This window comes from Pipistrellus kuhlii, unplaced genomic scaffold, assembly GCF_014108245.1.
Source record: "Pipistrellus kuhlii isolate mPipKuh1 unplaced genomic scaffold, mPipKuh1.p scaffold_m20_p_7, whole genome shotgun sequence".
NCBI lineage: Eukaryota > Metazoa > Chordata > Mammalia > Chiroptera > Vespertilionidae > Pipistrellus > Pipistrellus kuhlii.
This window is the reverse complement of record NW_023425573.1, coordinates 10,196,407-10,214,239: the sequence shown is the minus strand read 5'-3', so window position 1 is coordinate 10,214,239 and position 17,833 is coordinate 10,196,407. Positions and strand designations below refer to the sequence as shown.

General features: G+C 34.2%; 1 protein-coding gene across 3 annotated transcripts in view; it reads left to right on the top strand.

Moving 5' to 3' along the window:
- The window catches only part of BMPR2 (bone morphogenetic protein receptor type 2), a 97,104-nt gene extending 80,070 nt beyond the window's left edge, over positions 1–17,034 (top strand). For all 3 annotated transcript variants that reach the window (XM_045575427.1, XM_036422276.2, XM_036422277.2), the window contains 3 exons: positions 4,355–4,527; positions 7,122–8,401; positions 9,685–17,034. In XM_045575427.1, coding sequence (XP_045431383.1) covers positions 4,355–4,527; positions 7,122–8,401; positions 9,685–9,935 — 1,704 coding nt within the window. In that variant the 3' untranslated portion in view covers positions 9,936–17,034. The remainder of the gene's footprint in view (positions 1–4,354; positions 4,528–7,121; positions 8,402–9,684) is intronic.
- The last annotated feature ends 799 nt before the right edge of the window (positions 17,035–17,833 follow it).

Genomic DNA, 17,833 nt, shown 5'->3' with positions numbered 1-17,833 from the left:
TTACAAACATTTATATACACACAGATACCCACTCTGCATTTTTCAATTTTTTGTTGTTTTACATTGTTTAAATTTACTCAGCTTTACTTTTGAAATCATTTTAATTTTTTTTCATAAGTGGGATTGTCTCATTATCCACTATCATTTCTGAAGCTTGATTCTTTTAATATGGACAGTTTTCATGTCAGTACATATAGATGTTTCTTTTTCTCCCCATTTTACAGTATTCCGTTGTGTGCTGTATCATAATTACCCCTTATTGATGACAGTACCATGTATTTCATATTTTAAACAATTTTTGAAAGAATTAAAGTTATGCCTATGCATACTAAACAAAACCCAAATTAAATAGAAGGGCATAAAAAAGAAAATGGAAAAGACTACCCACCCCTTCCACCATTCTTCAGAAATAACTCCCATTAACACTGTTCTTCAGTTTTTGTTTTTGTATTTCATTTTATCTTCTAGAAGTTACCATTATAACGCTACTATATTTATTCTTCTTATCTTTTATTTACCCTCTCCTAGTTTTTAAATAATTGTATCTATTTTTAAATAAAAAAAACTTTGTTTTGTCTACAGACCTAAAAATTTAAGTTAAATAAAACATCAGAATTTTGCAGAATTATGATTATGTAAACACATACTGCACAACACAGTATTATTTTTGGACTCACGGAGAAGGAAATAAAACTAATAAGTTAGTGTAAACTCCTGCCACTTAAGGAATAATGTTTCAGAAGTCACTAACCACTGGATTCTCTTTGATTTTTTTTTTTTTTTTTGTCATCTGTTTTGTTCTTTTTTCTTTATAGATTCTACTAAGATGCAACATTTTCTTAAAAATCTCATGTCATTCTTTTTCTTGTAAATCACTTTTTCTTTGATGAAGTTCCTTTTTAAATAATGTGTGTTAGTTGTGTGCATGGGTAGTAAACATTATGAATCCTTGCACATTAAAAAAATGTTTCTATCTTGCCTTCACATTTGAGTAATAAGTTGGCTAGGTAATAGTTTCAAGATCAAAATAATTTTCCTCACAAGTTTGATACCTCTACTCAATTGTCCTCTAGCATCAGATATGTTAATGAGAATTCCAGCACCATTTTCTTTCAATTGCTTTTTGTTTTATGCTCTTATTTTCTTTTCTCTGTAAGCTTTTAAGCCTTTTACTTCATTATTGGAATTATGTAGGCATGATCTTTTCACACCTTTTGCTTTATACTAGTCAGGTTTTCAGTTTGAAAATTCAGAAGTTTCTTCAATTCAGAGAAATTTTTTATATTATTAAAAATTATTTCCTCTTTTATTTCTTCTTTCTGGAATTCTCACTAGACAAATATTAGACCACCTGACATTTAGGTCTCAGTTCTTTTCCTTGTATTTTTCAATTTTTTGTTGTTGTACATTGTTTAAATTTACTCAGCTTTACCTTTGAAATCATTCATTTATTTTCACCTTTTTCATTCTACTTGTTATCTGTTCATTAAAATTTTACTTTTCATAATCATACATATAATTTCTAGATATTTTCATTGTTTGCTTTCTCCAGAACAATCTGTTCTTGTTTTAAAAATATAATAGGAATTTTATTATCTCTGAGGAGGCACAGTTGATTTTTTGACATTTTGTGCAGTTTTCTTGATTTATAATTAAAGAACAAAAATGAAAACATTGTAATTATGCAGTTTTTTTTTACTATGCATTTTCACATTTTAGTTTTAGGTTGTCTTGATCGGATATTTGCATTCTGGCCCTCGCTGGTTTGGCTCAGTGACTAGAGTTTTGGCCTGCAGACTTAAGGGTCCTGGGTTCTATTCCGGTCCAGGGCACATTTCCTGGTTGTGGGCTTGGTCCCTAATGGAGGGCATGTAGGAGGCAACTGAACATGATTCTCTCTAATCATTTGTGTTTCTGTCTCTCCCTTTTCCTTCCTCTCTGAAATCAATAAAAAAAAAATTTTTTTTAAAGAATAATTTCATTCTGGATCATGACTTATATGGTGTGTGATACATTAGAGAGAGGCTAAAGAGATGTTATATGTTTCCATACAGATTTAGATTAAACATTTTCTCCATTGGTCATCTTTGTCAGTAGATTATCTTCAAGGATGGCTTCACAAAGATTGCAATTTTCTTATTTTCTTATTGAATGAGGGAATTAAAGGCCTATTGCCAAGCACATATGCCCAAGATTGCCTCCAAACTGGAGTCCCTGCTATGGGAAGTGGGACAGATCTTTAAGAGGTCCCTGGCCGCCTGTGAGGGCTGAATCCTTTATAAGGATTCAATAGACATGCCAGCCTCACGGTAGAGCACCCCTCAAAGAAAAAAATCTCGTGAAATTTTACCTATTCAAATACTTCATCTTCCTTAACTTGTTTATTTCACCAGAGAGATTGGACTCTGATTTTGAAATATTTCTTGGCAACCCTACCATTGTGGGATATGCATCATATGCATATTTACTTGTAAACTTTTTACTCCAAATTTAAAGTAGGCTTCTAAGTAAGGGATGAAGTAGTGCTTGGTTCACTTCCAGTGAATCCATTTAATGTACTACAGTCCATAGACCTGCTTGTCTGCAGTGACAATCCAGTACTAGAGTTATATAGCAAGTGCATGGTTTATAAAAAGAGAGGAATTCCCCTGTGTCTAAAAGAAAACACTTTTGCTTCATAGTTGCATTGAAATAAAAAAAACACGCATTTTTTTATAGTAACAAAACTCATTCTCTTTTAAATATTAATGAATGTAAAAACTAGTTTTAAAAACTACCAGGGACCCAAGCATAGTTCAGTCAGTAAATGGGGGAAGAATAATTTTCTGATGAAAATGAAAGTAAAGAAAATACTTTCTGAGAAAACTATGTGAAAATGTTAGCTATAGTTCCACTGAATATCAGATTTATGGATAACTTTTCCCCCTATATTTTTAGAATTTATTGTAAAAGTGAACTATTGTAATAATCACACATAGTTTAAGGCTGTTTTTATATTAAAATACTTTAGGAAAACAAAAAATTATAGGTCCTAGTTTTTAAATAGCGTTTTCTTTCATATGTAAAACAATGAAAACATTTGTTTAAAAAAAGAATATTAGTTTCAGTTTTATAGTAAGAGTACCAGCCCAGTTAAAGGCCTGGTTTTAAATCTTGGCTCTACTTACTAGTGATAAATTAAAAGAAGATCTATTTTTACCTATCACATTGACAAAGTGTTGATGATGGGAAAGCAGATATTTTTTGTTGTTGTTGGGAGGCTATCAATTTGGAGGGTAATCTGGCAATAACAAATTTTAAATGTATTTTACCCTTTGATCCAGCAAAAATATCTGCAGGAATTTGTTCCTCAATAACACTTACACCCGTGTAGAAAAATGCATGTGTAAGATGTTCAATGCAATGTCATTTATATCAGCAAGAACTGGAAACTATCCTATATAATAAAGAGATAATATGCAAATTGACCATCACTCCAACACACAAGATGGCCGCGCCCATGTGGACACAAGATAGCAACCACAAGATGGCCAGCAGGGGAGGGCAGTTGTGGGCAATCAGGGCTGTAGGGAAGGGCAGTTGGGGGGACCAAGCTAGCAAGGGAAGGCAGTTAGGGGTGACCGGGCCAGCAGGGGAGAACAGTTAGGGGCAATTGGGCCGGCATTGAGAGCAGTTAGGAGTGATCGGGTGAGTAGGGGAGGGCAGTTGGGCGGGACCCAAGACTGCAGGGGAGGGCAGTTGGGGGGGGGGCAATCAGGCAGGCAGGCAGGTGAGCAGTTGGGAGCCAGCAGTCCTGGATTGTGAGAGGGATGTCTCGGGCCCCGTGGGATTGGGCCTAAACAGGCAGTCAGACATCCCTCAAGGGGTCCCAGGTTGGAGAGGGTGCAGGGTGAGCTGAAGGACACCCCTCCACACACACAAATTTTGTGCACCGAGCCTCTAGTCCCCTTATAAGGATCAGGCTAAAAACTTATATAATGGATTCTATGCAGCATTAAAAGAATTAGGAAGATGTATATGTTCCTGATTCCTAAATAAAAATAGTATGGCTAAGTGAGTATAGTAATTCACATTTGAATGTTAGAAAAATTATAAAAAAACATATAGCCTTGTAATGCATAGAGCTTGCTGTTATGTATAATTCTTCAAGGAGTTAAGTTAAAGCTTCCATGCTTTCTTGCTAGTTACCATTTGAGAAATGTGACCCTTTAAAAATCTCTGAAGTCTAAAAGGTTTTATTATAGTTATGTAAAATATTTGTTAAAGAAAAATATTTTTCTCCTTCATATCATTAATAACTCAATGCTTTTTTTCATTAAAGATATAGTACTGTTTGACATGTGCTTTTTTATAGGCAGTGAGGTCACTTAAGGAGACAATCGAAGACTGTTGGGACCAGGATGCAGAGGCTCGGCTTACTGCACAGTGTGCTGAGGAGAGGATGGCTGAACTTATGATGATATGGGAAAGAAACAAATCTGTGAGCCCAACAGTCAATCCAATGTCTACTGCAATGCAGAATGAGCGGTAAGACCCACAGGGATTGGCACCCATTAGTCAGTATTGAAAACGGAGACCAAACAGAACAGGAAATAAACATTTTTATCAGTATAATAGTGCAGTGATTAACTCATCTCATCTAAAGTCGAAATTTTTCTTTCAGTATTCCTGTTCTTTTACTTAAGATTTTTGATAAAAATGCAAGGTGGAATCTGTGGGGTTTTTCGTATCTATAGATACAGAAAAAGAGGTTAGTTTTTCTCTATTAATGCTCCAACTTCCCTACAATAATAAAAGTAAAACATTTTCATAGTTCCAAAAGTTTATAAACACTTCTACAGATATTATCATATTTGTTATTATTAATCCTCCTTTCCCTGCTGTTTGTTTGTTTGTTTAATGAAAATGGAATATGATCTTGCCTATGTATCTAACCTGTTTCATTGGAGACTGTTGTTTCCAGAGTTCTTATCCAATGTTCTTTTTATTTTAAACATACTTTATTGATTTTTTACAGAGAGAAAGGGAGAGAGAGAGTTAAAAACATCATTGAGAGAGAAACATCTATATGATGGCAGCCAAGGTACATGCCCTTGACCGGAATCAAACCTGGGACATTTCAGTCCACAGGCTGATGCTCTATCCAAACCGGTTTTGGCCCAATGTTCTTTCTTATAGAATCTACTACTACTACTACTACTACTACTTTTACAGGAGAGCAGTTCATGAGGACTTTCCATCCCATCATGAACATTATTTTATACTTGTGTTTTTGTTAGAGCTATGGTTTTTAGTTCTAAGTAAAAGCTACTTATTTAGTTTTGTAGCAAAGATGGAAATTTATTGATGAATAGGTTCAGACTCCCACGTGGGGAGGGGGAGAGTCCCCTAAAAGATTCCTAAAACTTGGAACTTTCAGACTGTATCACCTGTGCTTCTTTGTTTCATGATTGGGGAAAAGTGTTCTCACAAATTTGTCATTTTATCTAATATATGTTAAAAATCTTTAGAGAGGCATCAAAGAAAAAGTTACCAGAGAAAATAGAGAGAAAAGTATACTTAAGACAAGTTAGTTCAGTTGGTTAGAGCGTCGTCCCAATAAGCCAGTTTTACATTTTTGATCTCCTGGCAAGGCCCAAACAACAAGGAACCAATGAATGCATAAATGGTTGGAACAACCAGTTTCTCTTTCTCTCTCTCCCTGCCTTCCTTCCTCCCTCTCACCCTCCTCTCTTCTCTCCCTGACTTCTCCCCTTCTAAAAAAAAAAAAAAAAGCAGTCAATAAATTAAAAAATACACTTGATTCTTGAATAATTTTCTGTGCTCTTTTCTATTCCAATTTTAAGAGCAATTTGTATAGTCCCCAAATTGTGTTCACACTACTTATAATTAGGTAAATTAACTTCAGTATATATCAACCAATCAAGGAAGGTAGAGACTAGCAATTCTAAATAAACATTTTCTCACTTTACACATAAAGATAGATAATCTCCTGCTGCTTTTTGTTTCTCTCTCTCAAGAGTCAGCTACTTTAAGTGTTTTTGAACTTTTCTTAAATTGTAAGAAGAAACCCTTGATGCTTCCCTTTGCTTTGCCCTTTTTTTTTCTTCTCTGTGTCATTTAGTTCTATCCCTTAACGTGTGTCTTCTCATGTCCTGTCACTTCTAAGTAGTTTCCCCTAAATTGTAGTTCGTGCTATTGCATTCCACTCCAGGTTTCACTGTATTGACTCTTACTCTCCATACCTACTAGATTTCCTTTTCTTGTTCAGTACAACACCTTTTTACTCTCCCCTCCTTTCATTCCTCTCACAACCTTATCAGTCTTTCTTTGTAGTACTTCCTCCTTTAGCTGATGCTTTTCTCCTACAGCACTTGTATCTATTAATGTTCCCAATGTTTATACTTTGATTGCTAAAGCTACCCCTGGTTTTTATTTTAAATAACATACATGTATTACAGTGATGCTCAAGAACCATCATTCTCAAGATGTGATGATGACTGAAGAACCCTTGATAACTGGAGAACATTTCTGAATCTTTGATCATTTATATGAATGTCACATTAATACTAGGGCTCTAGGGCTTTCATTGATATGGCTCAGTCTACCCTAAGAGGATAAATTCCATTACGAGGCTTAGCCGCCTCATAGATGTATTTTGGAACAAAATGCCGTTTGTTCATTAGAACTTAACTGGTAACATATTTGTTGAGTAGCCACTATCTAGCTAGAATTGTGATAGCACAAAGGGAACATATGCCATGGTTCCTCCTCTCATGAAACTTTGTTGTGCAAGTATACAATTCATAAAGATAATTTGGTAATGTTCTAAAACTATAGGAGAGATTTTAATTAAATCCTATAAGCCAAAGTAATGAACATACATAAAAATCCTATCTAGATCCACATAGGTTTTTCAGTAGGCTCAAAGTATATAAAGCATTTTGTAAGTTATTAGTTGACATGATTATTTGATTAGAATTTTTAAATAACTTTGAGAACGATGTGGGTTAGGAATAAAATAAAAAGCAGTTTGTACTTTAAAAACAGAGGTGTTAGACGTGGAGAGCCAGTTGTCATAAATGTACATTCTCAATGTGGCACTTTTTTCTTTCTTTAAGCAACCTGTCACACAGTAGGCGTATGCCAAAGATTGGCCCTTATCCAGATTATTCTTCTTCCTCATACATTGAAGACTCTATCCATCACACTGACAGCATTGTGAAGAATATTTCCTCTGAGCATTCAATGTCTAGCACACCTTTGACCACAGGGGAAAAGAACCGAAACTCAATTAACTACGAGCGACAGCAAGCACAAGCTCGAATCCCCAGCCCTGAAACAAGTGTCACCAGCCTGTCCACCAACACAACCACCACCAACACCACTGGCCTCACGCCAAGCACTGGCATGACCACTATATCGGAGATGCCATACCCAGATGAAACAAATCTTCATGCCACCAATGTGTCACAGCCAATTGGGCCAACCCCTGTCTGCTTACAGTTGACAGAAGAAGACTTGGAGACCAACAAGCTGGACCCTAAAGAAGTTGATAAGAATCTCAAGGAAAGTTCTGATGAGAATCTCATGGAGCATTCTCTTAAGCAGTTCAGTGGGCCAGACCCACTGAGCAGTACTAGTTCTAGCTTGCTTTACCCACTAATAAAGCTTGCAGTAGAAGTCACTGGGCAGCAGGACTTCACCCAGGCTGCCAATGGCCAAGCATGTTTAATTCCTGATGTCCCACCTGCTCAGCTCTATCCTCTCCCCAAGCAACAGAACCTTCCCAAGAGACCTACTAGTTTGCCTTTAAACACCAAAAATTCAACAAAGGAGCCCCGGCTGAAATTTGGCAGCAAGCACAAATCAAACTTGAAACAAGTAGAAACTGGAGTTGCCAAGATGAACACAATCAATGCTGTAGAACCTCATGTGGCTACGGTTACCATGAATGGGGTGGCAGGTAGAAACCACAACGTTAACTCCCATGCTGCCACTGCTCAGTATGCTAATGGGGCGATACCGTCTGGCCAGACAGCCAACACAGTGGCACATAGGGCCCAAGAAATGCTGCAGAATCAGTTCATTGGTGAGGACACCAGGCTGAATATTAATTCCAGTCCTGATGAGCATGAACCTCTATTGAGGCGAGAGCAGCAGGCTGGCCACGATGAGGGTGTTCTGGATCACCTTGTGGACAGGAGGGAACGGCCGCTGGAAGGTGGCCGAACTAATTCCAATAACAACAACAGTAATCCATGTTTAGAGCAAGATGTTCTTACACAGGGTGTCCCAAGCACAGTAGCAGATCCTGTACCAACAAAACCCAGAAGAGCACAGAGACCTAATTCTTTAGATCTTTCAGCCACAAATATCCTTGATGGCAGCGATTTGCAATGTAAGTGAGGGGGTTGTGTAATCTGCTTGACTTTTGGGACCATTTAAGTCAGATTGTGTTTCAACTAACAATTATTTAATTTTAATATTTTTAGAAATAAAATAAGTCATTTGGCTGGACCTAAAAAGTAAATAGAGTCTTATAAAGAAAAAGTACTTTTTTTTTGTTATTGATAATTAAAAAGTCAGTGTCACAATAGAATAATTACCAATTTAATATGAGCCTTAAGTAGCTACTAGTTTATAAGGCAACTCATATTTGTTGTGAATGATTAAGATGAAATAAATAGCCGTTTAAAACCTCCAAGTAAAATAATACCAGTACAACTTTTGAAAGTTTGTTGAGGATATTAATATCAATTATATACACATTTAGATTTTATCAGACTTAATAAATCTTAAAAGTCCAGAGAGAATTCAGAAAAGTCACTATAAAGTTGCTCTTGTTTTTTTAGTGTCATTTTCCCCCCCCCAAAAGTTATGTGTTGAGTCTCCCACATGCTTACAGCATTGTGCATGGGCCCCCTAACAATTTAAACAAGTAACTTAAACGATTTGATACTTAGTTTCTGGCCCAAAAAGGATTATAACACAAAACAAGAGAGTTCACTAAAATCCTTAACAGTCATCATTATACAAAATAATTTCTCTTTTAGACAGACAGCACTTAAGAAGAAAAACAAAGTCATGTTTTATGGTTGTCAAAGACTATAAAATGGGCTGAAAGGAATTTATCTCTCAAAAATCAATCAGTAGAATCTAGCCCCTGCTTGAGTGGTTTCTATTGTAAACCACTTGACCTGTGGCAGGGCTGCATGTAATAAAATGTTTTGTCATGTATGGGAAGGGGGAATTATTAGAAAATTTGTATTCTAGGATTTATGTCATTCTTCTGTAAACTATCATGTGCCAGTGCCTTTATAATTTGATTCACTTTGAACATTAAATGGAATGATTAAATGCATTTTGCCAAGTTAGGCTTGCTAGAATGCAGCTAAGAACTTTGAAATTTTCTCCTCTGTTTTTGCTTTTTGTGGTTTTTAAATATTTTCTTCCTTGTCCTATAGAATAATTCATTTATAAAAAACCTTAGGCTTAAAGAGCCTCTAAAATAATTTAAGTTTTGCCTCGAAAAATACCGCCTGGAGTCAACAACTTTAAGAAATGTCTATTAGCACCTCCTGTAGACATTAGTTTGATCTCTTCTTGAATTGCAACCCTAACTTTTTACTTTTTAAATAGTTCCTTTATCTATAGTTCATTTTTCTATACTTTTATTTTTAGTAGGTGAGTCAACACAAGATGGCAAATCAGGATCTGGTGAAAAGATCAAGAAACGTGTGAAAACTCCGTATTCTCTTAAGCGGTGGCGCCCCTCCACCTGGGTTATCTCCACCGAACAACTGGACTGTGAGGTCAACAACAATGGCAGTGACAGGGCAGGCCATTCCAAATCTAGCACCACCGTGTACCTTGCAGAAGGAGGCACTGCCACAACCATGGTGTCTAAAGATATAGGAATGAATTGTCTGTGAAATGTTTTCAAGCCTATGGAGTGAAATTATTTTTTGCATCATTTAAACCTGCAGAAGACATTTTTTTAAAACTGCTTTAAATTCCTGTCAGTACCCCATCCCTGCAACAAGGACTTGCTTTAAATAGATTTCAGCTATGCAGAAAAGTTAGCTTATGCTTCCATATTTTTTAATTTTGTTTTTTTAAGTTTTGCACTTTTGTTTAGTCTCACTAAAGTTTATTTGTCTGTTATGACCACAGAATTATATGTGTGTGTATCAAAAGTGGTCTCAAAATATTTTTTTAAGAAAAAAAAAAGCAAAACAATGTATTGCTGATAATCAGTTTGAAACAGTTTCTAAAGGTCATTAAAACAGAAGCAAATTAAGACAGATTTGACTTCAGTGGTGTCCGGTATCCATGTTTTATTTCTGGGCACAAGCTAGTTTATTTTATATGTTGATACGTTCCTAACATATTACCAGTTGGACATTCTTTTCTCTTGTGTTTTGTTTGAATGTGCAATAGTCTGTAGCCACAAATAAGCTTTCTTGTAAGCTCTCTTCCTAACAGAGCACACATTCTTCCATAATATGAACATTTTTCTCCCCCCAGTTTTTGTCAGGTTTGTTTTATGACAATGAATTTTGCAGAAGAGAAAGCAACTACCTGATTTTTTGCGTTCTCTCTCCTTGTGGAAAATGCAGAAACATTGTCTCAAAGGGCTCTAAAGAAGGAACAACCAAAACCTAATTTGAAATGCTGTTTCTTTTAACCTTCCAAATCCTAAACGTTTCCTTCCAGATATTTTAACAAACTTACTTGGTTCTGGTTTTAGAAGTTCATAAGAGAGCATAGAACAAAGTAGAGGAAGTCCAAATATTAGCCTTTTTTCCATTTTATTTTATTTTTATATGTATGTTATGTTCCATTTTCATTTATTTAAGAAGCACATTTTTATCAGAAAACTTATAGAGCTATACTTATATGGAATTTTTAAGTAGGTAGATGGTTAAGACAATATAGTGTTATATCCTTTATTCTCTGAATAGGCCACCTTTGACTTAAATAAAATTACATTTCCTGATAAAATAACTTCAAAAGTAATTCCTAGTTTTGAACCTACAGTGTCTTTTTATCCTCATCCCAAGCAAAGCCTGATGACTGTCTGAAAAGATTCCTCTCCTCTTCCCATGACCTATAACACTGTGTGGAAAGAAATTGTGGGACTGGCATGCCAGATCCCTGTGGAAGGCAGGGCTGCTGCCAAGCCTGTCATCTCCGAGCAGACTGAGACTTCCCTCTCTTTTCAAAACTGGGTGTGTGTTTTTTTCACTAATCCTATTTTCATAAATTCTCCTTTTGCCAATTTTTCACATGATTTTTGATATGTGAACAGCATTTTATTTACATTATATTCAGAGTATACCATTTAGTGATAGCATGTTATGTATCCATCAAGTCATACTGTTTTTTAAAGCTTCTTTTGCCTCTTCATTATCATAATCATTTCTAAAACAACAACCTCTGCATTTTTAAAAATAAAGCACTTTATGTCAAATAAGGGACTGTTTTTTATAAGCACAAATTCTTTTCTATCCATTTGCAAGCTGCGATGTTCTCACTTATTTTTTACAGGTTCTCAGAGTACTTAGTACTCATTATCTAAGTTATGTGATTTATCTGGAAGATAAAAAGCTAAGAGACAAACAAAAATTCTGAACAATATTTTCTCATTCAGATTCCTCTGTCTTCATTCGTTTAGCTAAAAACAACCTAAATTTCCCAGTTTGACTTGTATCAGATTTCCAAACACTTGACTTGTATATACGCCTTCTCTTGTTTGCCATCTGTGATGGTCTTGAGTTGGATGTTGCAGCACTTACCATTTATTCAGCCAGATGGCTGAGCACAGTTTTGAATTCTTAGAATTAAGATCCTTTTAGTAGTGCCCAGGATTTCTACCTTTTGTGTTTTAATGGCCCTTATTTTGATTCACACCCTTAACGTATTTTTCAGTCTTATGGCATAAAATGTTTTTCATCCAGTTAGTCTTTTATAATGTAACAAATTGTATCTTTCCCAGGAAATTTTACTTCGTTCCCTTGCCTTTAAATGTCTTTCAGTTGTGTTTCAGGGCATTATTTTCAAACATTTGTAGGACTTCTTTGAATAAAAATAAATTATAGTCACTCTTTAATTGGAGGTTAAGTGACCATGTGAGGTCTGACTGTTTTTTTCTGAAAAAGAAGAGTTATCCTACTTTAGACTATACTTTGTGTTCGAGCCAGTTGATTGTAAGTTTTCCAACATTTTTTGGTACTTAATAATAAAATACTTTTAAAAGTTAACATACTAAATTAAAAGAACTCCTATAGTTTCCCATTTCCCATGATGTTTAAAACAAATCATTTCCTTTCCCCAGTTTGTTTAATAGACACCTGAAAAAAGTAGAAAGTGTAGAATATTTTAATAAATTTTAAATTGTACATCAGACTTGTTTACTTTTAGGATCTATGTATAATATACAAGCAAGCGAAATTACTTAAAATGTTTGTTTGCCAATTTTATTCATCTAATATTAAACGTGTCCTAAAGCTAATATTTAACTGCTATCACATTTTGCATCTCTAAAAATATTTTATTCCTTTTGAATAAAAAGGCTATTGAAAAAAACATTAAATTTATTTGCAAGATGGTATTACAATCTTAAAAACATTATAATAGGTAATTAAAGAATATTAATTTCCTTAACTATTGTCATTGTGTGTCCGAACTAAGCCATTGAAAGAACGTGATTTGAATTGTGTTTAGTAAAAAAATGACAATTATAATTCTTAAATGTGTTCCCCATTTAAAAATGTATAATTAGGGAAAACCCTGATATCAGTGTAAAAAGTTTTGGGAAGGTACAGGAGTGAAATAATACTAATTGACCATTTGTTTAGACTGAATGTTGGGATATACTGTAAATACACCATCTCTTTTAATCCTCGTAGCAATTATGTAAGAATTACAGTTAATATATCTCCTTTACAGATGAGTAAGCTAAAGCTAGGAGAAACTATGTAATATGCCCAAGGTCTACATCTAGTAATAGAAGAAGATGGATTTTAACTTAGGTTTGCCTATCTCCACATCTCTCATTCATACCATATTGCCTACACACTGTATGACAGGATGTATAATGTCCTGGCATTTTGTAAAAAATTAGTCATTATGGCTTATACATATAAGCCTAACCCAGATACCTTAATGACTTTAAAAGTTAGGCAACCATAAGACATGTGGACATAGATATGTTAATTGTGCTTGAGAAATAATTACGAATTCAAGACAAAATTCAGGGCCACCTCTGCCATTATGAGTCTTCAAATCACTTCACGCCTAACATTTTATATTGAAGAACTAAGGTAAAGTAAAATTTAAGGATAAAGTGAGATGACTTATGGGAACAGACACTTTTTTCATAGATTGATTCCATACTTGATTTGGAGAAGTTAATTTAACATTGACATTTAGTCTTATCAGTCCTTTGACTCCAACTTGAAAATTGTTATGTTTAGTGACTTTGGAAAATGTTCCTAATCCAGAAAACGAATAAAGGGGGATGTAGGAAGGATATAAGGATAATGTCCTTCAAATAAAGCAATTTGTATAGTTTCCTTACATGTATTCACGTGTTCCAGAAAATGTAGGTTGGTTCTGAATGTGAAAACAATTAAAAAAAGATAGGAACACATAAAATATGTGTTTCAGTGGGAATTGTCACAAAATTTGGGAAGTATTTTTCTTTAAAAGATTTTAAAATTTAGATTCTAAAGCCAGCTCTTAACTGAACTTTCCATTCCCTGTAAACCTTTTTTTTTTCAAAGTCATTTAAAATGGAAACCTATTCTAATAAACTTTTTGGTGTTTTCTTATATTTATGAGAAATTTAAGATGAACATTTCATTGGAGGTAGTTAAATCCTAGAACTTGAGATTACTTAACATTTCTATACATTTTATAAAATTTATGTTGAACTTATTACCAGTTAAATGCAGACTATTACATAACTATTCACTAATTTTTTTTTAATGGTACTTTCTCTTCCAAGTTGACTTCTTAAAGTTACAATCAACTAAAGTCTAGATCAGTGACTCTAAAAATTGCATAACATCCCTACATACGCCCCAAGAGTCTTTTTCAGACTAGGATGTTTCTAAATGTTCACACCTTTTACTGTCAGCTCAGCAGGTAAAATTGCATTTTAACTTTTAGATTCTGAACTATGCAAAACTACTTGCGGGACCCGCTCCAACATATACTTTGGTAAATCTGGCAAATCACAGATTGAGCTAGTTACACAAATGTTACTCTCAAAAGCAGGTTTTTCTACAGGTTCCCAGGTTAAACTTACATACAAGGAAGGCAGTCCCAGGGCACTTTGGTGCACCTACACATTATTTTCCGTCAATCACCTTTTAGTTTGTATCTGACTTACTCTATCCCTTGGTTATCTGACTTGTGCTCTTCTGTGTCAGGAAAGGCTTTTCTTAAAAAAATAGCTATTCTGCTTATCTCCTGTTTTTATTTTTTATTCATTTCTCTTATCCAGTAGTTAAAAAAAAGTTGGTTATCTTTTTCAATATTGTTATTCAATATGCTTCAGGCTCCTCATTTAACACCTAAGTCTCAGTTTTTCACACAAAATTGCTTTAGTTCCTTTGGCATTTTATCTTCAGTCCTATTTAAATAACTATTTATATTTAAGAACACCTAAAATTATTTTTTATGTTATATTCAAGTTCATTACTTTAGTTAATAGTTTAATAGGATAGAACTGAGAATTAAGATGTTACCATTTGACAATGGATCCAACCATCAGTTTATCAGAAAATCAAGTTTTGTATCTAACATTTTCTAAGTTGCTAAGTTTTATGATTTTATATTCTAATTAGTTACAACTAATGCATACAGAATTGTATATAATTTGCCATTAAAAACTTCTAATCTCTATTACAGCAAGCTTAGCCTTATGATTGAGCCACACAAAACATGTTTTACGTACTTATTTCTTTGTATCAAATATTACGACACAAAGTGTAACCTTAACTTTCAAAAGCAAGCCCTACAATAATCAGGTATTATCTATGAACATTTTTACAGACCATTTTTGAAATATTTACCATTTTTTTGCAACATAGACTAGACATAACAACTTCCATTTACCTTTTAAGTGACTGGTTAAGCTAAGTGTGTGTGCATATAAAATTTAGGATTTTATCTCATGGCTGATACATTTGAAAGTAAATACTAAAGAAGAATGTATGCTGTGTACTAAAATTATGCCCAAAATAAATGTATCATGTCTTGAAAATTCCAATTCCGTTATTACTGTGATGTTCATAGTATTACTATTAAGCATGTGACAGTCATTTTTTAAACTTAACTTGAAACTCATTTTAAAATCTGGGTAAGAGAGGAGGAATCTTTAGAAATAAATCACATCATGAGGGTATCCAGTTTATTATTGAATTTAAAGCAAATCACTTTTAAACTACAACTTGGGGGGGGGGTTAAAAGACAATGTGGGTTATTTTCATTTTATTTGTACTTTTAGGTTTCAGGAACATCTTCACGTTTAGACTCACTCTTTAGACATAATATTAAAAACTCAGGGCCCCATTTCATCCCTTTGCACATTGCAAAACTTCAATTGGTAGTAAACAAGCAATTAGATCCAGTTGAATATTTAAAGTGTTTGTTACACACACTTCATTTAATGTTTCATCTTATGATTTGATTTAATTTACATATAGACAGTATCAGATTTCATTAATCATAAAATGTGCCCAGTTCTATAATTACTGAAGAGAAATGGAAACAATCACTCATTGACTTCATATTGCAGCATACTTAGGTCTAAGAGTTGAAGCATCATCTTCAAACCACTTATGTCCTTGGGTCAAATGGTTATCATGATGTGACAAAGCATTATTTTACATTTTTTAATGGGATAACTTAGTAACATAGTACCTCTGAGATAAAACATTTTTTTCAGGAGGCAATTAAATATTATAAAGCTGTTCTAAAAATGAACTAATGACTTTATAGCTTTAGTAATAACTAAGGTGATTATGAGAAGGTAACGTATGATAACCTATTGTTAGGTCCAAATGGAATTTTTCTTTAAATCAGTTAAATTCAAGCTCCAACTTGGTATGGTGTATACTTAATATCCTAGCAGTGAAGTTATTTGTAACCAGTCTTTTGTCTCAGGCTCACCACCTTATTACCAATTCTTGTAAGTATGGTAGGAAAACATGGTTAAAGAAACTTAATAAGAAAACTAAATTACTAAAAGATGCAATTCAAAGATAAGTTCTGGTTTAACATTGAATTGCTTGGCTTCTGTGGCTTTTCTTTTCCTGGTCACATTTATTTATTTAAGCAGTTTTGTATGCCTGTTGTCACGGATATTATATTGTGTAAGTGTTTGTATAAGCTGGAATCATCCTTACTTTTCTGTTGATGATTTTCCAAATGAAGATGAGTGGATAACTGTATAATACACTAACATAGGGTGTTGTAGCTGAAACTTGGAGATGTGTAGCTGCCATGCTTTTTCTGAGTAGACAGGAGGAACCAGCTACAGAGTGTTCATTTCTGAGGATACTTTTTTGGGATCAGAAAGGCTGAAAAATACTGTCGATGCCTTGGAACCCTCTTTCTTGTGAACGGGTATCTTTTGTTGGTGTGTTTTGCTCTTACATGACAGATAGAATATCACATATGAATTTATGAATAAGTTCAGTTACTTTGCTTTTGTATAAGCTGTCTGAGACCTTGCTATGCTGTAAAAGTTGTGTTTGATGGATCAGTGTATGAAATAAAGCAAATCACTTTCTTTTGTATTATCTATGGATGCCACTATGAAAGCTGACATTAAGCCACTAAAGAGTTTTCTATGAATAATTGTAAGTAAACGCTTTGCTATATATAAACCTAAATAAAAAAGGTGGTATTGACACAGATACATTGGAGAAGGAGATTTTAAGGCAGTTCTTTAAGTTTAAAAAAGGCTTGCTGTAAATGGTGCATTATTCCATTTATTAAAGATCATATTAATGACAACAGTAATTGCATCTTTTTTTTTTTTTTTTTTTTTTTTTTTACTCTTCACCTGAGGATATGTTTTACTAATTTTAGCGAGAGGTGAAAGGAGAGGAAGAGAGAGAGAGATCCATGCCTGAAGGAAACATCAACTAGTGCCCCGCTCCCCCTACTAACCCCACCAAGAATTGAACCAGCAAACTTTCCGTGCATGAGAGGACACTCCAACCAACTGAGCCTACCAACCAGGGCAGTAATTGTATCTTTTGATTTTATGATGTCACCAGAAGTTATGATTGTCAGTGTGATATTTTACAACTAATATTAAATGTTCTAATATGACTTTTCATTCAGTATGATACATGAAAAAAACACACCTAACATTATAGTAATAGTTGTATACCCACTATATACCAGACACTGTTAGTTATTTTATATGTTGTTAATACTCACAGTAATCCTATAAAATACATATTACTGTCTCCATTTTATAAATTAAAAAATTGATAAGTACATTACCTTAAGGCACAGAACTGGTAAAGATGAGATTATAATGTATTTTCCATTTTGCTTTAAACTATAGTTTTCAAGCTCTGGTTAAGGCATGAGAAACTCAAAAATGAAAATGGCTCAGTGGTTGTATCCAAGAACATGAAGCAATTTGAGGTTACTGAAGTGCAAACAGGTACAATACAAAAACAACTGTCTCTATTGGCCTAACATTCTGTTTGTGCTTCAGACCATTAAACGATCCTTTTAGTTATGTCTTTGCACTTTTAGGAGGCCTTGTTAAAACAGAATATGAGTTTGTGAAGGCAGC